The sequence below is a fragment of the Lathamus discolor genome, chromosome 1, assembly GCF_037157495.1.
Source record: "Lathamus discolor isolate bLatDis1 chromosome 1, bLatDis1.hap1, whole genome shotgun sequence".
In the NCBI taxonomy this organism is placed as follows: domain Eukaryota; kingdom Metazoa; phylum Chordata; class Aves; order Psittaciformes; family Psittacidae; genus Lathamus; species Lathamus discolor.
In genome coordinates, this window is record NC_088884.1 from 104,860,373 (window position 1) to 104,883,667 (window position 23,295).

The 23,295-nt window shown below is 39.3% G+C and overlaps 1 protein-coding gene across 6 annotated transcripts in view; it reads right to left on the minus strand.

Annotated features, from left to right (window-relative positions):
- PTPN13 (protein tyrosine phosphatase non-receptor type 13) overlaps positions 1–23,295 on the minus strand; it is a 123,955-nt gene that overhangs the window by 4,231 nt on the left and 96,429 nt on the right. For 3 of the 6 annotated variants that reach the window (XM_065689006.1, XM_065689015.1, XM_065689025.1), the window contains 23 exons: positions 22,880–22,987; positions 21,988–22,119; positions 21,340–21,806; positions 20,168–20,311; positions 18,387–18,480; positions 17,480–17,565; positions 16,441–16,603; positions 15,317–15,531; positions 15,128–15,226; positions 13,280–13,641; positions 12,924–13,098; positions 10,208–10,366; positions 9,358–9,529; positions 9,045–9,255; positions 8,561–8,631; positions 7,526–7,587; positions 6,702–6,858; positions 6,218–6,388; positions 4,840–4,922; positions 3,570–3,625; positions 2,365–2,468; positions 1,098–1,246; positions 389–479 (listed from right to left, as the gene is read on the minus strand). In XM_065689006.1, coding sequence (XP_065545078.1) covers positions 389–479; positions 1,098–1,246; positions 2,365–2,468; positions 3,570–3,625; positions 4,840–4,922; positions 6,218–6,388; positions 6,702–6,858; positions 7,526–7,587; positions 8,561–8,631; positions 9,045–9,255; positions 9,358–9,529; positions 10,208–10,366; positions 12,924–13,098; positions 13,280–13,641; positions 15,128–15,226; positions 15,317–15,531; positions 16,441–16,603; positions 17,480–17,565; positions 18,387–18,480; positions 20,168–20,311; positions 21,340–21,806; positions 21,988–22,119; positions 22,880–22,987 — 3,531 coding nt within the window. The remainder of the gene's footprint in view (positions 1–388; positions 480–1,097; positions 1,247–2,364; positions 2,469–3,569; positions 3,626–4,839; positions 4,923–6,217; positions 6,389–6,701; positions 6,859–7,525; positions 7,588–8,560; positions 8,632–9,044; positions 9,256–9,357; positions 9,530–10,207; positions 10,367–12,923; positions 13,099–13,279; positions 13,642–15,127; positions 15,227–15,316; positions 15,532–16,440; positions 16,604–17,479; positions 17,566–18,386; positions 18,481–20,167; positions 20,312–21,339; positions 21,807–21,987; positions 22,120–22,879; positions 22,988–23,295) is intronic. The other 3 variants (XM_065689048.1, XM_065689040.1, XM_065689035.1) reach the window with 3 other exon arrangements.

A 23,295-nucleotide genomic window follows, 5' to 3' on the forward strand; every position in this document is an offset into this window, starting at 1 on the left:
TTGTTTCTCCACACATCTCTCACCTAACAAATAGAATTTTGTTGCAGGAAATTTACTGACAATAGTATACAGGTCTGGTTTTCCAGTTTCACATGGGTAAAACTGAAAAAAGTCTTGTCTGGCTCCATATGTATATGATGTTTAAGACATAGAATCTGCTGAAACATCTTAAGGATCTGTCAACATCCATCCCAGCATACTACAGTAGCTTACTCTTCACTCAGCTGCTTTACAACTGCTTGCTTTAAATGTGTGGAAAATAAGTGGCAGACAAATTTTTTCCCCTCTCAGTAGCACAGCTAGGGCATGCCACTTCTAACCCAGTTCATCTGATCAGACAGGTGGTAATGAAATACCAACAGTGAACTCCAGATTAGTTAGGACTTACAAGGAAGTATGTTTTTATATCTGTTCTTCCTCCTGTTCTCCTTGGCTTGTCCAATCAAACACTGATCCAAAGGTTTCAACTCCTGAAGGTTCTGTAGAGAAGCAATTATATACACATTAGAAAGTGCTGAATGGTAACAAATGTAAAGAATAGTTCTGTAACCAAGTACTTAACAGACAGAATAATTCAGAAATAAATAATCCTAATGTAGAGATGAATAATAATTCAGTCACAGGAAGGAATCTAATTTCATATAGCTAAGAAAATGAAACATACAAAGCTATTATCCAGTAAACAACTTTTCATTCTCTCGAAAAAGATTGTGTAACATAGAATCATAGAATAGTTAGGGTTGGAAAGGACCTTAAGATCATCTATGGTTCATTTAAGACTCTTTTCACATTCTGCAGGTAGATTTCACAGCATTTACCTTGTCTCTGCCTATTAACGTCATTTTCTCTTGGTAATTTACCAGAAGAAAGAATGATGTAAACACACTTTTGAATTGAATTCCTAGTTCAACCTAATCTCATTTCTCAGCAGTTACTGGGGGGGAAGGGGGAGAAGTTTTTGGTAAAAGAAGTCTTTTAATCCCTTTGGAGCTGCCAATTAAAGAGCTGTGATATTTAAGGCAGTGATGAGCCAACCATTCTATGTCTAACTGTTTCATAATAGAAAACAGGACTTTAAAGGACACGTAGTTACTCACTTCAATCTCTTTAGAAGGGACTCCCTGTTCCAGCAATCCACGCAACATTCTGATCACTGACTTCAATTTAGCTCCCGAGTACTTGCCACCAGGGAGCACGTTCACAGTAGGGAGTGCAGAGATCTCGTCATTTGTCACTAAAGGGAAATCTAGCAGAACAACAGGACTGATTGATATAAATATAAATAAAAAAAAGCGAAAACTAGGGAAACTGTAGTGCAATGTTGGATTTCCTTGTTGCTGTTCACCACTGTACTACCAGTTTTCTCTAGATTGCCTCAATACACCAGAGAGCAGTTTGACAAGCAAAACCACATTAACTAACAAAATCAGCACGATGCAAAATCAGCTTTGATAAATCCAGGAACCAAAGGGACTATTTTCCTGAACTTCCAATAAACACACTGAAACAAAGTTCAAACATATTTTAAATGCAAGTTCTTCACACAATAAAGTACAAAACTGATAAATGCACACAGGGGTTATTCAGAACTCTTCACTTAAATATAACAGCCTGTGACTTTGTTTTTAGCACTTACATTCAACATGTCTTTCAAGGGGTAATTGTTAGATGGGTTAAATCTTATCTTTTTTTTTCCAATAAAGCTTGCTTTCTGTGAGGCCTTCATTATTTCTCTGAAGTACAACAAAATTAATAAACCGAGAGTCTCTCTGATATCACAATTGAAAATATCCTTAATTTAGACTTAGTCTAAAGGTTTACACAGATTATCCTTTTTTTCTTTTAATGAATGCAGATAAAAGGCAGCTGTATAAGCATTTCAGGAACTGACTTTACTAATGCCATCCCAAGAAGTAAAGACTAGATTCTGCCAAACACGTCACACTGAGTAGCGTTCCACTCTGCCACAATGAGCAGCAGTGAACAAATGAGAGCCATGACAAAAATATATTGCCTAATTTGATCATGGAGCATGCAAAGCACATGATATGTCAATCTGATCACAGTTAAATATCTATAGTTACAGCTTTTCTCAGATAGATGCTATGGAAGAAAGCATCTCAGCTGGTTTCAAGTCTACTACAAGTATAGGTGCAATGTTGCCAATACTTTTTCCTATCAAGTTTTGCAGATTTATTATGCAAAGCTGTAAAGATCCTTTCCAGTGGGCTGATGGGCTGTTAAGATTTCCCATCACATGTGTCTTTACACCTTCAAAACAGGACATTTTAAAATTCACTTCTGGCATTTTCTCTATTTAATGTGATCCTCAGATTTCCACTGATGATTTGTTAAAGTTCTTGCCTTTATTTACACGTTCCTGGCTGACTGATTCAATTGGCAGTTCATCGCTTCCCCACGTGATTTCATCTTCATCTGCTTGACTCAAAGGAGGTGGTGGAGTCAACCTATAAGAAGACAAGGTATGGAAATAAAAAAAGATCACCTAGAGAAATACCAACACATTTGCAACCTAATAAAAAAAAAAAAAATCACCAGAAAGTAATTTATAGCTACAAATATTTCTGGACTGGGTCTGTAACAGTAATCACAAAAAAGGTCCTAAAGAGATTTAAGAGGTACAGTGGGTAAAGAGACAGGAAGGCAAGAATCTGGTAATAGCTATCACTGCAATTACTTTACAAAGGCTAAGCAGAGAAATGCTCCATCCCTGGCGGTGTTCAAGTCTAGGCTGGACATAGCCTTGGGCAACCTGATCTAGTGTGAGGTGTCTCTGCCTGTGGCATGGGGCTGGTAGTAAATGATCTTAAGGTCCTTTCCAACCCAAACCATTCTGTGATTCTGTGAAAGAACACCCAAAAGCAGGTTTGGACCATTCACATAATCCACTACCTATACAATAGAATATCTATTTTCAATTGCAGTTTTACTAGCTTTGTTGAGGATGGTGGTAAACATATTAAGTATTTTAGGTCATAATGATATTGCTTGTGCCAAGCCTCAACCCGAAACATCCTAGAAACAACATCAAAATATAAAAAGAAGTATATACACTTTGACTTAAGCTTTCTATATAAAAAAGTAAGTCCTAAATACTCAAATGGGAACAGACGGACCAGTGGAACTATGCAGTTTAGATTCTGTGCTCTAAAACCAGAAGTAACATTAATGAAACTTGTAAAGCTTCAAACTGAAGACAGCATTGTTTGAACATTTTCTTCACATGCAAGTACCAAATTGTTAGTACAATGCAAATTAAGTTATTTGGTGCCATTTGAACACAACCCAGTTACTTGTTGTAACCACATATCAAAGGAATAAATAAAACCACATTGTAAATCACATAAAGCTGACTAGTATTCCCACAAATTACAATCTTTGCAATAACAAGACTAGGCAGAGAGCAATGCAACAAGGCTTCACACAGATACCTCACTGGATTTGTTTTAGTTTGAGTTTTTTGTTTTGTTTTTTTTAATAACATATCTCTGTCAGAGTTTCAGACTTCACGGGTTTGCTTTCAAGCAACACTAGTAAAAGAATCTTACCTTTCTGGCATAGCTTTTACTTCACAGTAGTCTTCACATCCATTTACATGTGTTAGCTAGTGGCAGAAATATTTCAAAACACATTAAAAGGACAGAGTTATAACACTCACCCACTGTAAATTTTAAACAATTAATAATTACAGGGACTATTTCTGAAGGGTACTAAGTTCAAAGCAGCACATAATGAAAGACTTTCCCCTTTTAGACATCTCATTAACCCAAAATAAGAGAGGACAAGAACACTGAATTCTTGGAAAGAGGCTTTACTGCAACAAGGCCAAAAAGCTGCCTTAAAATCATTCCTGATTCACAGCAGCAGTAGAGCCATCTATGTTTTCTCTAGTTTACTTTATTTCTAATATTAAAAACCCATTTATGAGGTAAGTTTGATAGTGAAAACTTCTGCCTTCTCTCAAGCCACCACTCCTATATATAGCAGAACAGGGCTTTACCTCTGAATGTATTTAGAGGAAGGACACCTTCCTCAACAGATGATGAAGACTCAGCAGAGAAGGCAGCATCTTGACCCTCCCCTTGCAAAAAAACCCCTATACAAAACCATTTATACTTATTAAGCCAGCTTGCAAGTTTCCACTGCCATACTCAGAAAATTTTACTTGTTGGCCTCCTAGAGCACACTAATACAGAGCTAGATTCTTCATCTGACTCTCAGCTTTAGTAGCTGGACAGAGAGCTGCAACAGCCAGGATCTGCTGGACAGACAGTGTTCTGCTGATCTCAAATATTGAGATGAAACCCAGGCATCTAGTGACAGATGTAAAACAGCACATGCAATGTAGGATAAACCCCATCTAGATGTTGTTCAAATTAATGAACAGAGCCTAGCAAAAAAGTAGGAGGAAAAAAATCTCCGATTTAGATTTTGGACACCTAAGTCTACACAGCATTTGTTGTGACTACTTCTCTTCCCTGAGCAGGAATTGAGCAAATCTTTTAGATTAAATGCCCAAAATAACATTAACAAGGTAGTTTATTCTAGCCCTTTATTAAAAAAAAAATAATATATAAGAAACAGTATAAAATAACGCTATGCTTTGTTCTCTCATATAATTAATTTACAGTAATCTTATACAATTAAAAAAATGTTTGTACACCATGTACAGCTACTACTGACAAAGGCGTTTTAAATTAAAAGACATGCGAAGTTATTTCCATAAGTTCTATGCCAATAAGGAAAACAATAAATCAAAAGATCATCTGAGAAAGCAAAATCAGCAGACAAATGTCTGCCAGCTTCTTGCCATCCCACCTCTGAAAAATCTTCAGGCAAAGATGACCCATCACAATCTGTGTCTTCAGACTTATCTTCTGTCAGCTTTCCATTCATCTCTGCTGGAACAGGAAAATCAGGAGATAGAGCATAACGCACACAAAGATGCCCAGGAGTCACCTTGTCATAGATGTAAATCCTGTTGCACCTGTTTGGCACTACACAGGGAATACAGGTACCAGAATAACCAAGAAACATCTATTAAGTCCCTTTGCTAAAAGTGCATTGGAAAAGAGGTCCAACTGTATAGAATGATCAGACTTCAGGCTCCTTTCTTTCCTGACTGGAACATCTGTCATTCCATGTGAAGTGGTTTGCATAGCTAACAGAGTATGTGTGCCGCAACATAAAGGATGAACAGCCTAGTGCTAAGAAGTGATCAGATTTCCATGTCAATAATGTTTCTTCCATTCAGTTACATTTAGACCAGCAGTAGGTCTAAACCAGGATTCTACTTGCTCTTTGTATTAACAAGACCTAATTAAGGTTTGCCAGATAAAATATGACTTGTACCTGTCTGCTACAGTAGTTCTCTGATGCTGTATATTACATATTCAATTCATCTTCAGTTGCAAAGGCCAGATCCTAGCTACAGGAAATTGGAAGTAGTGGAGCTCCAATAATATTCCTCAGCTGAGCTCCTGGCACAGCCAGAACCTCAAAGTTCCCTGATTTCTAACACAATGACTAATAACAATAACCCAGTGAACTTGGAGAGCAGTGAAAGAGCTGAAATAGTTACAATTCTGGAAGGTATATCTTGAGTTCTACAAGGAATCTCTACAGGAGTAGCAAGCATCTTGATTGAACCTTTGAGTATGCATACATAGCATGAGACCACAAAGGAACTACAAATCCTGCTCCATGCTAAATTTCAGTTAATAACAACTGCAGCTAAGGAGCTGGAACAATGGATATGAAAGGTGTACAGAAGCAGGTTCTGAAAACAGCAGTCTTTCTAAAAGAGCAGGTTGGCATTTTTTTGTTTGTTTGTTTTGAGACCTCTCAACACATTTCCAAGTTGTGCTATCAGTAATCAATGAAACGCTGAAATGCTTCAGCATTTCAACATGACTGCAGAATAGCATGAACGCCACTGAAAAGACAACTCCTGTATGGGACTAATTTTCCCAGATTACTTAGAGCAAAATCCAGATCTATCAAACCAGAGCTTGCATTATAAAACTGCAACTGAAGTTCACTGGAATCAGCAACCATTTGCTTTTTACTTGGGAAACTTTCAGTTCACACATCAATTAAGTGTAAACTCTCTTTCCTGCCAAATCAATTTATTTGGCACCTTGTTTCAAGAAGTATTTTGCTGTCAATTATATGCCTTTTTAATGGCTTATGTTACCTGGCAAGTGATCTTCTGATGTGGTCTTCTTGAGATGCAGAAGACTCTGAGCCTCTGAGGTCGCATTATTACGATTTAAGAGGTTCTGGGCTTCCTCATCTACAACATCCAACAGATACTGGACAACTTCATTGTGATCATCCTCATCATAATACTCATCATCTGGAACCTCTGTTTTTAGAGAACAGTATAAAAGGAAAAGTTTTCCTAATATAGGATGTTTTCTCAGAAAAAATAGAGGCAGACACCATTGCATTACTTCTAATTTTTATCATGGCTTTCCTTCATTTCTCTCTTACACAGAATCCAATCTCCAACATCAGCTAATTTCTCTGAAGCCGAGCATGCAACTTGAAGATGATCTTCTAAAACTGACTGCCAGCCTAACATTGACTTATTTCAGCATATTCAACAATGCCTTGACTCACTTGCATGTATACACTAAAGACTGAATAATGCTGTCCCCCATCTCATCTCCTCTTACCTGATTTGTCACTCTGTTCAGAAAAGTCTGCTATCTGATTGGTAAAGCCAACGGAAAGTGCATCTCCAGATCCCGAGAGATTCATTAGTCCTTTTGCGTGATGGATGTTGTTTTCTGTATTTGTCTGGGAAGGCCCCAGGAAGCCATTGCCATTTATCTAAGAAAGCAAAGAACAATACAAATTAACTCTTAAAGAGTCTGGAAGTTTGTTGATGCAGCAAGGAAGCCTTAAAATGTTCACTGCTCTGCTTAGCAACAAATACAAAACCCTATTCTCATCTGAGATAGCAGGGTGATGGGTAGGCAGCTTTAATGTGTGTTAGAAGTTGCACATGAGAGGAATAAAAAAAATTTAGGGCAACTAAAAAAACCCCCACATGTACTAAACATTACATTAACAGATGCATTTAACATTATTATAACCTCTACAAAACACATTCAGGTTTCAATACTTTTGGTCCTACAACACGCTATTTCTCAGGAAAAAATAAGGGGCGGGGGAGAAAGAGGGGAGCAAAACCACCTAGTAAATGTAATGTGCAAACATCTCCAGAAATTGTGAACGGAATGGAGTTTTGTGGATCAGAGCCTTGCGTTCTTCTCATAAGACCCTGTGTCTTTTGATAAAGCAGTCCCAAAGAAGGAGAAGATCAATTAAAAAACCTGGCATATTTATTATGATCAGTGCTTATTCACATCAACTGACAAACCCACTGACAGTGGGTTGTATCCCTCCATTCATGGATTGTTTTATTTATTTATTTTTTAAAATTTTGGTAGAGTAGATTTTCTAATGACAATAGGCACAATAGAGTAATACTTACCTTGGGCCCATAAGTATCAGTTGTCTTTTCTGTTTTATCACAGGAATCACTACAGGAACAACCTAAACAAAAATGAAGAAAAAAACAACAACCCAACAATTTCACAGCAACCTTCCCACAGAAATTAAATTAGCCCAAAGGAATTATTTTTATTAAAGAAACAACATATTTAATGTTATGTTATGAAATGAATAACATTTATGCTTGGTTGCTGGACACTGCCAAACTTACGTCTGATGGACTATACTTTCTTCTAACAGTTTTAGGAATGTTATATTCAATGCATGTTATGAATGCTATTACAAGTCATGCTAAGCAAAGAGAAATGCTGATAAACAGCTTAACAACATACAGTGGAAACAAGGCATGATTTCTCTTCCCTTGAAATGTACAAAACACAAGCCCATGGTCACCTGTTACTAACTTTTGGGGGTTATTTTTTGTTTAATATCATCTGACAACTGGGTCCTTGTTCAAAGGCACCTTTCCCTTATTAAAGATACTATGATATCAGAGAACTATTGACTATCCTAAATATCCCATTACTAGTATAATAAATGAGACAAAATTGTTAGGGTGGTGAGGCATTGGAATCAGTTGCCCAGGGAAGTTGTGAATGCTCCATCCCTGGCGGTGTTCAAGGTCAGGTTGGACAGAGCCTTGGGTGAGATGGTTTAGTGTGAGGTGTCCCTGCCTGTGGCAGGGGGGTTGGAACTAGATGATCTTAAGGTCCTTTCCAACCCTAACTATTCTATGATTCTATGAAAATGGAACCAGTAGATGCTATATACCTAGCTACTAGTGAAGTTTTGGGTTTTCATATACATTGTGCACAAAGGAAGAAAACCACACCACAAAGGAAGAAACTTGTAGATGAAATAACTGAAACCTAAAAATAACCTTTTATCTTGTCATGAACATGTACATGACAAGTCATCTACAGGAAGGCAGTTTTAAGTGGAGGGCCCATATCAGTTCCTTCATTTTTATTAACATGTGCAATTCACCTGCCTTAAGAAAGCAAGCAAATCTTACCATTAGCTTTCACTGGCCATGGATTTGAGGTATCAGGGCTTCTGGATTTTGGAAGCACTGCATGACCATCTCTATAAAAAAGAAATGTTAACATAAATTTTTATTAAAAAAAATTAATAAATCATGGTAATAATCAGATATTGATGTAAGTATGTACTATTGTTACAACTGCTGATCATGCTTTCAGTCACCTGTGGCATATTTTGAAAATGGTATTTTGAACACTTGCACTTGATAGCTGGAATACATCCTTGTCTTCCAGAGAAATAAAAAGCACAGCAAATGCTTTTTAAGTACCATTCTGCTCCACTGAAGCACAACTGTGAACAGAGACCCTTTCTGGGGCATCAGTCCTCCAACACATGCTACCTAGTACCACTCTTGTGAATTAATTGTCATACTAGGAATATGTTTTGCCCATATACTCATAAAATCCTGCAATCAAATTAAACAGTACAGGGATGCATTTGCTTCCAAAACATACCTGGTCACTTTAAGCACCACTTTTGGAAGGTATGTTTCCAGCATTCTTTTGGCTTCTTTCAGAGTCATCCCCTGTGTGCTTACTCCATTAATATAATGGATAATATCTAGTGCACGGAGACTCTCCTCTCTGGCAGCAACCGATCTGGGGAGAATCTCGCTGATATACACAACTTGATAAAGGCTGTCATGACCTCCTGATAACAACAAACCTTTGCAAGAAACAAGGGGGAGAGGAGGAAATCAGGTTTATTCTTTGTAACTGAATGGAAAAAAATTGCTTTAGAGCAAAAACCAGTATACTACTGTGTTACCTAGCTCCTCCTTATGGCACATTAGTGTGATATCAGGCAGTAAATGAGGCAGCACTGGCATCTTCGGTAGCTCCAAAACACGCCCTAGCACTAATCTGACAGTCTTTGGGGCAGTACGGAGAAAGTTTACTGCATCGGTGTGACTCATGCTAGTGACATCAATGTCATTAACCTGGGAAAATAAAAGCAACACAGATATCCATGTTAGGTTCTGAGTAACACAGTTAGCATAGGGTAGATTCAGATTAGATATAAAGAAGTTTTTTATTATGAGGGTGGTGCAACACTGGAAGAGGTTGATCTGAGAGCTGGCAGATGCCCCATCTCTGGAAACATTCAAGGTCAGGTTCGATAAAGCACTAAGCAGCCTGATCTAGTTGAAGATATCCCTGCTAACTGCAGGGAGGTTGGACTAGATGACCTTTAAAAGTCCCTTCCAACCCAAACTATTGCATGATTCTATGATGAACATCTGTACTACATGACACGTATCCAGTAAACCTTTCTACAGCAAGTCTCTTAAATTTTATTTCTGAACAATATGCTAGCCATAGATGTATTTAGCCAACAACTCCTCCGCATATCTGGGCAACCATCTTATTTAATCAATGATTGTTTTTCTCTTTAAACCATTTTTTGCTGTCATGAACAGTAGTTGCACAGATGCCTAGCTGTGGGACATACCATAAACTCCCTTCAGCAATCTTGTCACTCTGTTATACTTGTATTTCTTTTGTCTAAGTGCTATCAAATTAAGCCTCTCAGAACATGCCTTTGTTTCTTAACCCCATTTGACTCAAAGTTGTCCTTTTCATGTAACCCCTGTATCTGAAAACATTAATCATCTCACTTTTATCAGTCGGTCTCCAGGTCGTAGTCTCCCATCACTTTTGGCAGGATCCTGAACAATGTCATGAATATAGCAGCCAACATTATCACTACCTTTGGTCACCGTAAAACCCAGACTGCCCTTTTCCGACTTTGTCATAGTGACTCGAAGCTCTACTTCCTAGGAGAAGAAAAAAGCACTTTAAACAGATAAACAGAAGCAATTTGAACACTTTAGTGAATTTAAGACAATTAGAAATAGAAAATGGTTCTACCTATTGGTTTAAGTGGAACACAAGCCTGGACCGTAACAATATATGTCTTAGCAAGCTCAGCTTACCTGCTTCTAATGAATTCAGATGGACTACTGTTTTGCATGGAGCTAACCCTGGGCCAAAGTTCTATAATCTAAAAGTAGTGAAGGCACTCACCAAAACCAACACCTTATTTTACCCTCAACTAGCTGCCATATATAAAAATGGCGCTGTGTTTTTCAAATAAGACATCACATCAGGAATTCATATTATGAAATCACATCAATCAGGAAGAGTCTCACCTCTGTGCCTGGCAAAATCTTGGAGCACATTCTCCTGGAAGGCATGCTAAGCCATATGAAAAACAACAAGGTGCTTGGTGACAGCCAGCATGGCTTCACTAAGGGGAAATCCTGCCTGACCAATTTGGTGGCCTTCTATGATGGGGATACGGAACTGATGGACAGGGGCAGAGCAGTTGATGTCATCTACCTGGACTTGTGCAAAGTGTTCAACACTGTCCTGCATGACATCCTTGTCTCTAAATTGAAGAGACACCAATTTGATAGGTGGACCACTAGGTGGATAAAGAACTGGCTGCATGCAAAGAGTTGTGGTCAATGGCTCAATGTCCAGCTGGAGACCAGTAATGAGTGCTGTCCCTCAGGTATCGGTGTTGGGACTGGTCTTGTTCAGCATCTTTGTTGCTGACATGGACAGTGGGATTGACTGCATCGTCAGCAAGTTTGCCGATGACACCAAGCTGTGTGGTTCGGTTGATATGCTGGAGGGAAGGGATGCCATCCAGAGGGACCTTGACATGTTTGTGAGGTGGGCTGATGCCAATCTTATGAAGTTTAACCATGACAAATGCAAGGTCCTACACCTGGGTCAGACTGATCCCAGGCACAGCTACAGGTTGGGCAGAGAAGAGATTCAGAGCAGCCCTGCGGAGAAGGACTTGGGGGTGTTGGTCAATGAAAAACTGAACATGAGCCGGCTTCAGTGTGCGCTCACAGCCCAGAAAGCCAACCATTGTTGGAGTATTGTATGCAGTTCTCCTGTCCTCAACATAAAAAGGACATGAAACTGCTGGAACAAGTCCAGAGGAGGGCCACAAGGATGATCAGGGGGCTGGAGCACCTTCCGTATGAAGATAGGCTGAGAAAGTTGGGGCTGTTCAGCCTGGAGAAGAGAAGGCTGCGTGGAGACCTCAAAGCAGCCTTCCAGTACCCAAAGGGGGCTTAAAAGGATGCTGGGGAGGGACTCTTCGTTAGGGACTGTAAGGATAAGACAAGGGGTAATCGGTTAAAACTGTTAAAACAGGGGAAGTTTAGATTAGATATAAGGAGGAAGTTCTTTACTGTGAGGGTGGTGAGGCACTGGAATGGGTTGCCCAGAGAAGTTGCGAATGCTTCATCCCTGGCGGTGTTCAAGGCCAGGCTGGACAGAGCCTTGTGTGGCATGGTTTAGTGTGAGGTGTCCCTGCCCATGGCGGGGGGGTTGGAACTAGGTGATCTTAAGGTCCTTTCCAACCCTAAGTATTCTATGATTCTATGAATTGCTGAACTGAAGAAAACAGGTGCATGTATTTTTCTACAGTGAGATACAGTACCATAGCTTATCTTGGAACTGAACACATGGGCATGTTTTTCCTGTTTTAATTTCCATTAATTTTGATTTGAAAGACATAGATCTGCCTCATTTGCATAGAAACTCATAGAGCACCAGGAAGGTTTGAGAAAACCTTCTGAAAAAGGGACTAAGAAAAGGAGTTTCCTGTCAAAATGGAGTATGAGCTAAAGCAGCTTTGTAACCTGAAAGACCCTCACAATTGAGACGTATCAAGGCTCAACTTTGATTTTTTTCCATCTGTGAATAGAGTATGTGAGCATATGGAAGCAGAAGTTCCTTCTGATACACAAGACATTTCTGGGGTGGCAAGAAGCTGTTTCAGGAGTCTCAAAAATATGCTGCTTTTTGAAGCAGAGCAGAAATACTTTGAGATTCGTAGATATAAATGCTGTAAAGAACAGTCTCATGATATCCCCAGTGCCCCAGTTTATCTTACGATTTCTGAACAGCCACACAAAAAACTAACAGGGCAGAAGCAAGATATCTGCCATTTAAGCTTTTTCTGAGTACATGGATCAGGTGTGGTTCCATATTTTATGCTAAGTTTTCCAGGCTGAAATGTCACCTGAAATAGGCATATACACATCTACCTATGTACGTATGGATGCCTACAATTTCACATAGGGAAATATATCCAGTCCTCAGGAGTCCAGACAGAAAACATTTGTGGACATTTGTATGAGCAGCTGCACTGGTTACAAATGGCACATGAATGTGCCTACAACTATCCTATTTGTAAATCAATATGCCTGTTATTCACTCACTTCTGATGCCAAGGCTAAAACAACTTTCAGTTGGCCACAGCATTACGTACATTTATGCCACTGAAAGACAGAAATAGTAAGTTACCGGCTCATATTCTTCAGCGTTTTTTTCCAGCTGGCTGAGTAATGAATCCACTTCTCCCAGATGCGGAGTCAGCTCAGAAGCAGTAGTACCGTAACAGTCATTTATTAAAATGGATGTGGTAACATCAGCAACAGTTCTACAGATTGGGATCAGTGGCAAATCCAGTGGCAAATCACTACAGACAAAACAAGCAAAAAACCCAAGGATCAGCTTGTACAATGTGGCTGTCAACCATAAATGAATATATGGACTAATACTGACTTCATGCAGATTTAAAAAGCAAAACATAAAAGTCCAATAACATATTTCTATAAGCACCTTCTTCAATATTACAAGTATCATTTTAAACAGTATACCTGTTCTCAGGCTCTGACTTCCTAGGAGCCTCTGGATCAGGGTATGAGATGGTGCGAACAGCCTCCTCCTGACCACCTTGTGCCTCATACTGACTATGTGCTTGTGTCATGGCTTCATCTGAAGCTTGGTATAGCGCAGAACTCCAGCCAGGGCCCACTTGTGCTGGTGAGTCTTTCACCTCCTCATCACCACTCCTGCTGCTGTCACTGTAGCTGTCTCTTCTAGAGGAAGATTTTAGCCCTTTCTTGCTCAGATCAGTAGTTTCATTTTCATCTGAGCTGTCACCTTGTTCTCCATTTGATGGACCAGCAACTTCTCTGCTGACATCAGGAAATACTTGTTGGGGTGAATGGATGGGAGTCTAAAGAGAGCAAGGACATATAGTTCATGAAATTCCAGTTCTGATGACAAAAGAAGTTGCAAAGACTGCATAAAATTGCCAAATAGTCAGTGGCTTCTTTCATTCAGATTTTGCCCAAACTGTATAAACATATCATAGCACAGTTTCACCAAGTTCAACACAACTTGGCCAAGATAAAGCTTGTAAACCCTTGCAACATATACTGCTACAGAACTGCAAATTCATCTAAGGAAAACAAATATTCTCTTGGCTTTAGTACTGGAGAGCCTACTGACAAGATGCCTTTAAGCCATGCCCAGCAGTCATATAAGCAATTACCATGAAATCCCTTACAACTAGAATATACTGCTGATGCTTAAAAGACAACTGAAGTCAAAAAATTCTCACACAGGAGGGAAATGTGGAATCTTAGAAAGATGTAGCAAAAAGCTACATAATAGACTACAAAACCTATGGTAATTTATATCCAATGGAGACTGTTCAGCCAAGTTATTGACTCCCATGAGGATGAAGAACAGTTTTGCTAATAATCACAGGTTCCCAATAATGATGCCAGCTAACAGACACACGAAGTTTAAAAGTTTTTTTTTATGGTTTTATGGCCAAATTCTTGTGTTCATGAACACACCAATCTGATAATGTTATAAACAAAAATTTCCACTTATTTTTTCCTCTTCTTTTAATAGATGCACTGTCTTATTAAAGTTATTCCATACTACAAACAGTTTAGTTACAGGACTAATTATTTGTATTACTAGTTTGTTCAGTTGTTTATCTTCTATTTTAACTTCACTTAGATTTGCATTTGTACATTTAAGTTTGTCAGACTTGAATGGTTTTGATTGTTTGAAAATAATACTAAAATAGCTCAAAGTGAAGATTTGTCTCCCTTAGTTTTACACTTCCCTGTATTATGGAAAGCCTACTTTTCAGGCAAATTACCTGCTACATTCTCTTTTGCTGAAACACATTTAATTTCCATGTCTTCCAAGTATCTGAAAGTGGCCTTCTGTTCTTTCAATTTAGTTATTGGAGCATTTTTAAAATATTATTTGGGACACCTCTAATTTCCGGTAAGTAAATATTTTATTCTCCCCTGGATTTACATGCATCAGAATCAGACAAATCGGTGTTTCACAGAATATTCTTAACATAGGCTACTGAAAGATTGAATTTCTATTTGAGATCAACTTCAAATCACTGGGCTGCAAAGAAACCCTTGACACAAAATCAGTGCATTAAGCCAATTTCCAGTGTTTCAAGCCACAAAATGGAGGGGTGGGGTGGGGGATGGGAATTAAATAGTAAAGTCCTGCATTCTTTTCACATTTCCACAAAATGCTTAGTACACGCCTCAGGGATTTACTTTAAGGACCATGTTTCTGTGAGCACCTTCCCCATCTTTATCCATTTAACTAACCCACCCACCAGACCTTACAAATAGCCATTAAACCCCCCCATAAACATTGTATGCCATACACCTTACCAATAAAGAAGGATCGATGTCTGGTAGTATACCAGATGGTGGTCGACAAAGGAGAAGAGAGACTTCTGGGGATGTTCCTCTCAGAGCAGAGATGACTTCCTATGGCCACAATGGGATTTGTTATTATATGCACACCTCCAAGACTTGCAAGACTATCACAGCATAAGTTTCACTACTAAGGTACAATACCTGCTGGGATAAACCCTTTAGGGATGCCCCATTCACTTTGAGAATGACGTCCCCAATTTCTATTTGCCCACTTTCTGCTGCGGGCTGCCCAGGGAAGAGCTTTTTCACCCTCACAATAGTTGAGCCCAGTTGCTCTGGGGTAAGGTTATCTTCACGGCAGAAACTGAACCCAAGGCCTGAACTGTTCTTCAACAGCTTTACCTCAAATGTGTTCTCTGCAAAAGAAACATTAACTTATTATTTCTGACAGCACACTGGCCATATAAAAAGTGCCTGTCATTCTTACTCCAGACATGAGGATGCACACTCTTCTCCTCACAGGGTTCTTCCACTTTACTGAACACAAGAATTATCTAGAAGATCCCTCCAAGTTAAAGAGAACAAAAAGCTGATCATGACTGCTGGCTTGTCCTGACAGCATCCACACTATACAGAAAGCCAGGGTGTCTCCAAAATACTGTTCCCCAGGAAGTCCACTAAGGAGCCTGTTAAAGCAGAGTGAAACAGCCTTCCCAGCCACTGGTCAGACATTACTAAGAGCAGCAACCAGAGCTCCTGGCAGACAGGATAAATCCCATGCAGGAAGACCAAAAGGTATCTGCAGTGGTTTCCCCATCTGGGTAGGCTTCCCTTTACTTTCACAGGTCTCCAGCAAGAGGTGCTGAAATATGCCAAACTCTAGTCAGCTAAACAAATCCCTTGTCTCTCTTCATCTAGCTCTTGATACTTTCTCTCACCTAGACAGGCATGGCAGGACCTACAGAATCTCTCATTTATATACAAGTATTTAACCTCTCCTTGGCACTCCTTAGCAGCATGCCTTTCATTCCAACTCTGCCATAGCCCTGTCCTGCAAGACTGGTGAAATTGGGAAAAAACAATTAACTGTGAGAGAGCAGTTAACAGTAACTAAATACAATTACCCAAATGTGAAAGGAAATTTTAAAAGCAAATGGTACAGCACAAAAAAGGAAGAGACTGCATTATGTGCAGGAGCTTGGTATAGATTCCTACCAGCTCTTTCTCCTTGTCTATCTTTCTATTCTACAGAAGATCTGAAGAGAAATATTCCAAAAACCAAAGGATGCTTTGAAAGTTCAAACAACTGTCCTATGCAACCTGACCTGCAGTGACAAAGCTGTATTCTTTGGCATTTGTAGTTTTTGTCGCTGGCTTCTCCTGTGGTTCACATTGCCCCACCTGATTTGGAGGTGTGCATTGTGGTGTTACTGGAGCATGAACCTTGGCCACTGAAAGCTGACCTTTTTCCAACAGCAGATGCACCACCTAAAGAGATGAAACATTCTCAACTAGCAACAGTCATGCAGATAGCACAGTCTAGAGTATGTGTTTCTTTCTAACCTGTCAGGGCCCTAAGTTTTACAGGAGCAAACTTTATAGACACTTCTCTCCCCATACATCTTCCATTTGTTCCTTATTTTAAGGGCTGTGACAGTCTTCAAAAGACACTAGTGGACTTGGCAAGATATCTGCCAGCAGAGGGTTTTCTTCCAATAAGGCTGTGAGTTGGTTAAGAAGCATCAAAGAAAGTGTCATTTTCACATGCAGTAAGGGAATAGAGTTTTACAATGCGAGCATTTTATGAAGTGAGCACAAATAGCAGTCTTTAGCAGCTCTGAATGTGTATATTCACTGGCTATTTCCAGGTGTGCATGTACCTCCACATATGAAGCAGCTGACATAAGTAACACTATTAAATGAGGAGGTACCACTGACATAACCAAGTGCTATCCAAAAAGCCCAAGACTCAAATAAAGCTACCAACACAGCATGCAAACACTGCTGAATATGTGGAGGCCCTTGTCTCCTCAGTGGTTCCCAAATCTCCTCAGATAGATTTGGGACCTGTCTGTAACATGCTGCTACAGCTGCTTTCCAACCCATGCAGGTGGGCTTCCTTCCTATGAAGCCCAGGGAGAAGGAAAATCCAATTCCATGTAGAAATCTGACCCGAACAGAGCCAGAATTTCACTAGGGTGGGCAGCAAGACTCAAGGCCCAGGCAGCCAAGGAGTCTAAGAAAACACACCTAAAGCAACCAGGACACTGAGGAGAATTCCAGTCTTTTTCAGGATCTTTTACTTCTCTCCATGAGTGAAGATGTGGTTTACTGTACACAGGAGTAGAACCAGCAGCCACTTACCTGCCCGGTGTTCCTCAGCGTTTCAACAGCTTGCTTATGGGTAGCACCTTCCAAACTAATCCCATTGACGGAGAGCACACGGTCACCTACAAATGATTGACTGATAATTTAAGAAAAAGCAGGCAGAACATCATCTGTAAAACCTATTGATGCACAGAAACCTTCAAGTCTCAGCTAACAAGGACTGTTGTTGAAGGAAATTCTCCTTCCCCTCCACATGCCAAGTCAAGAAGAGAACTTTGGGACTAAACTATATGGTTGAACAGTGAATATACTTTAATATCTCAGTGATATTAAAGGCTTTTTCCAACCTACGTAATTCTGTGATTCTGTGGGATAACCGCACATCAAAGCTAGTGTTAACCATCAGAATGATCGTCTGCCACAAAGCTCAGACTCTTTATTAAAAGCAAATTTTAAGTCTACAGTGGGAATTCTTACTTCAATAATGAATGTGGCCTAGCTTTCAAACAAGAAAAGCCATAACAATTACATCAATTTTTTGCATTGAGTTGCCCAGCATGTCATTCAAGAAGGCCACAAGTAATAAAAAGCCCTCTCTCCCCATGGCTAGAACAGAGAAATGTTCTCCATTAACACAGGCTGCAGGAGGATTTTTGTACTTTTTTTTCCCCTCTATTACAGCCTACTTCCTACTTTTCCCTTCCAGAGTCTCAGCAGTTTTCTGTTGGTTCTGCAGTTGTTCTGCACTTAATAAAGGCAATATTTAAAATGACAACTGCAAATGCAATAGCTTAGAAAAACAGCTGTTATTCCCAGTTAAAAAGGTACCATGAAAGAAGGCAAATATAGCTTCTAGGCTACAGTGTATGGTCAAGTCCATCACAGACAGTTATCTGCTCTTTTTCCACATTAAGAGTTCCAACTGAAAGAACTGAAATACTACCTTTTTCTATTCTGCCATCTGCTTCAGCTGCTCCCTGGGGAATAACCGCTTTCACATAAATACCACCGTGCCTTATGCTAGTATTTACACCTCCCTAAAGGGAAAGCAAAAACAAGGTGTTAGTCTTCTTGCAGTTAAAATACTTACTAATCAGACACAGTGTCACACAAGGAAAACTGTACTCAGGAAGCAGTAGGGCTACTGGCATGTAAGAAGAACAGCCAAACCTTTAAAACCAAAACAACCCAAAGCATGTTTTTTGCAGTCATGCAATTTATCATGAATTCAGTTGGGGTGGGAAGATTGTAAAAACATGATGCATCACAACACAAATGCACCTACAACAAATAAATATTCTTCAGCAGAAGCATGTCTGCATTATGCCAGGTTTCACATGCTTGCATGCATATTGAAGCTCAGGTATGTGTGAGAACACAGTATGCTAAAGCAGAAGATGCATACCCATGCAGGGCTCTACTCCAAACTCATGTAATAGGAAACTAAGGAGTGCTGCCTTCTCTCAGCTCATAAAAGTTTGAAGGACTAAGCTGAAAAAATCTGCTGAAGCTCAAATGGCATTTTTTGGAGGGCCTTCGCCTTTCTGCTCTCTGAAGGGGCAGAAGTGTGGACTAGATGATCTTTAGAGGTCCCTTCCGACCTTCAGTCATCCTTTAAGGGAAATCTTTGCACTGGTTGGCATCTTCTAACGTACAAAGCCAATGCACGCATACACTAGGCTGGATGCTATTCTATAACCAACTCCTGCTGAACTTTGTTCTTCCAGCTGTCTCAAGTTACAAGCTTGACAAAGCAATATGACTTTGGATAGTCTGGGATGCTAAAATAATAAAGTTTCATGTTGCTCCTTTTACAATACTAGCCATATATATGAAAACAGTGCTAGGCTTGTGAATTGGCACTCCACCTACATGTCTAGGCTTATGGCCACATGTAGGAAAAGGCCAACTTATAAACAGCCAGTGAAAGCCATCAGTTTTGAGCTGGTAACTGCTTTTTACTGTTATAATTTAAGTAATTTTTCCTTTTTAAAATTACTGTGTAGTTTGGTGATCAATCGACCAGAGATATCTCTACATTAAAGTACCAAAATATATGTTTGAACACAAGAACAGGAGCAGTGAAAAATGTGTGCATCTCAGTTATAAATTATTGTTTTCTTCTCTGAAGTGCCACTCTGCACTGTATTGAGCACTAAACATAAACTCCCTTCAAAATTTTATAGCCTGAGGAGAAATGAGTGCATTAAAAAAATATTTTTGTTTCATTTTGCAAGAAAGCAGTGGCAGCCAGGTCTTACTTGAATTTAAGTATTTTGCTTTCTGCTTTTTATCCAGCAGAGGGAGAACCCTGAACATGGTATATGTGTGGATGTGCATAGATACTCATATAAGTCACACTACTGCCTCGACAGCCTGTGATGCCAGTCAGGGAAGATGTTATTTCTCTCCATTGTAAATCTGCCACATTATTAGGTAGCAAGGGACAAAGACCACCTTGCTTTTTGTACTCAGAGAGCAGCATCTGTGATAAGATTCTATTAGGACTTTGGGGCTTCACCATAAAACAACAAACGAGTTACTTAAAAGGGCAGATGACAAGAAAAGGGATATAAAATAGTATTTACTTTTCAGCTTTGGTAAGATTAATCACACACCAGTGAAACTATGTACTTAACAGTGACTCCAGAAAATATGCTTCCTTGTAATATATCAATTTAATGGGTTGCTGGGAGTAGAGAAAAAGAGAAAACATCTAAAAACCTTGTCAAACAGTACCGTGACACTTATTCCCAAGCCGTTATCTTTTTTGGCTAGTTCAACCTCAAAGATATCTCCAGGTTTAAGAAGTGTTGCAGTAACCTTTTTAGAATTCATTTTGTTTGCTGTATTCGCTGAAGAAGATTCCTTTATTAAAAAAATAAAACAAAAACAAAACAACAACAACAACAAAAAAAACAAAACCAAACAAAACCACAAACAAAACAAAAAGAGAGAATGATTTGCCATTAGAACAGAAGTTTATAGTTAAGACCCCAAAGGGTGTGTTTTTGAGTCAGATGCAGCCAAAAGAAGTCCACATGGCAAAGTACCATTCAGTAAGGCTCATAAGGTTCATTGCTTTAACTCTTCCATTGCTGCTATTGAACAAGTTTAGCAAAGAAATGCGCTTGGCCTTCAGCCTCTGAGTCTTTATTGTCAAAAGTAAGTTGGTCACAGAACACAAAAACTGCAGCTCTTTAGTATTACAGCAGCAGCTTAAGAGTGTTGGATTAATTTGCAGGAGCTGCCACAACTTGACTGAATAACCTCCAGCAGCTGAAAAAAGGAATCACTGCAAGTTAGGAATCAATTTGTAGTACTTGCTGTTGTGTTCTTTTGGAAGGGTGAAACAGCAAGTTGTCTCTGTTCAGAGAGCATGGTTCACTGCTGAACTTCACTATGCAAAAGCAGTTTTCCACAGATTAGATCAATCCCAAAAGACAATGAATTCTGTTGCTACCCATTCCAGTCACATCATTACTACTTTAATCTAGGAAAAACTTAGCTTAAAATCATCTGTCAGGTGAATAAATTTACCTCTAGGGGTGGTCACTAGACTATGCACATATTGGACAAATAACACAGAACTGAAAGGAGGTTTTCTACAGAATCAACATTCACCCCAAGGTACAACCTGCCTCTGGTAAGACATGGCCACCTCCTGACATTGGAAAGATGGGAAGTTATTTCAAGTTATTTTTTTTTTGGAACAAATTCTTTTTAACAAAATCACCAAACTTTTAGAAACTATCTGTTAGTATTTCCCATAAGAAGGATAACTTTCAGGCTAGGCTGTCCTTCCCCACATCTTTTCCTCTTATTTACACCCACAACCAGATATTTCACTACCACTATTATACTGATTGGAAATATTAATATGAAATACACTATGCCTTTTTAGCTGGTTGTTGCTCCTGACTGCTGGAATAAGTTGCTTCATCCATGTCAGAATCCCCTCGGTCAGAATATTCCACAGGTTCCACTACCCCAGGCCTTTTATTTTTTGCTCGTGTACTGTCTGACGAGGATCTTCTCTTCTCGTTCATTTTAGAAAGCCCAGACTGGGAATCACTGTAATGCTGAGGATCCTGCTGGGCTCTACCACTTGCACGTTTGCCAAAGAAGCCGGCTGTCTGGCTCTGAGACAGGCTGGCACTCTCAGTTCTGGAATCCTGGGAGCTCACACTTCCATCCCGCTTGCCACCCGAGAAGCCAGACAAACTCCCTGAAACAGGTCTCTGGTGACCACGAGACTGGTTGTGCTCTTCTGAAGAGGATTCTGCCTCATTGTCCTGCACCGATGACGGCCTCCCCAAATAACACCTCGTTCCATTACTGATGTGTGCAGCATTACATGATGCTGAAAACCAGGAGAAAACAGAGTCATCAATAGGTGGTAACCTTCTTAGCTGCAGCATGACACAAGTTTCTCAGCTTACAACCAGGTAAAAGTTTTACACACTTCTTCATTCAGCCTCAGAACAGAATATCAAGCATATACTAGTGGAGTTGCTTACAGAAGTAACTGAAGTTCCATATACCTTTGGAAAGCTTGTCCTTGGGCTGAGAGATTACAAGTATCACATCTTCAGGTGCATTCTCCAAAATTTCTAATGCTGCATGGTGGCTGACGCCTTCTAAACTTGTGCTATTTACGGATATTAGTCGGTATCCTGCACAAAAGGGTTTGTTTAGATACAAACTAACATCTGCATTTTTATCCATCAATGAGAATGTAGAGTACAGGTCTGAAAATCTTTACACAATGCATGGATTAAAAATTATTAACATTCAAGTGATGCTGGAATAAGGACCCCTAATCATTAAAACAAAACCAGACCAATCCCCAAAGCCCCCTCTAAAAACTAACAAAACCCAAAACAAACCACAAGAACTGGTTATGAGTATTTCCTCTTTTAAACCTGCCAAACTTTTCCATATTATTGTTTCTATGTTCTGTTCTGCTGTAAAAAAAAATGGACACAAAAGCAAAAATCAAGTGAAAAAAGCAATATGCAGCTCAGTTCAAGGCACAAGGAAAAAAAACCCCAAACAAACCCCAAACCAAATAAACCAGATATGAAATACACCCCCCCACCCCCAGCTATATGGTTACTTTCACTTTTTCCAAATTCAAAGTATGCATTTGGAGTTTAAAAAAAAATTAAATTACAAAGCAGCTATAGAGAGACAGTGGCAAATAAACCCCTTATATTTGCATGTAATTTTAATTTTCTACTACTTCAAGCTTTATAATTTTTACTTTGATTCATATTATTTTTGTGTTTGTATACTTTAACAAAGAAGTATCAGCAGTTTTCAGAAATTATCCAGAAGGTAATGGAATGCCTGAAGCCAGAGACAGAAATGATATTGCATATGTGTTTGGTCTTTCCTTACATGTATACATCTAGTCTTATTTACACTATTCACCTGGCTTTAGAGATCCTTCCAAATCAGCTGGCCCTCCGGGAATAATTGAATGAATAAAAATTCCCAGATCAAGTTTCCCTGTCTTCTCTCCACCGACTATTTGAAAGCCTATTAAAAAAAGTCCAAAGCAGGCAAAAATATTAGTTACCACAGTGTAACTTAACACGTCTGTATTCTATGATTCTATGATTACAGAATGTATAAAACCATAGTCAATCTAATAATTGAAAAATCCAAGAAAACTATACACCTCAGAGAAGTCTATGTGCAAATAAGAGGTAAAGCTCTTTTGATGCATTTTTAATGCATTCTCTGTTTTTGAGCAAGCAATACAGATTTTGTCTAGCTGGCTTCCCAGAAAAAGGTTACAGAAGACAACTGTGGCAAGAGAAACACATGCACAAACACGTGACATT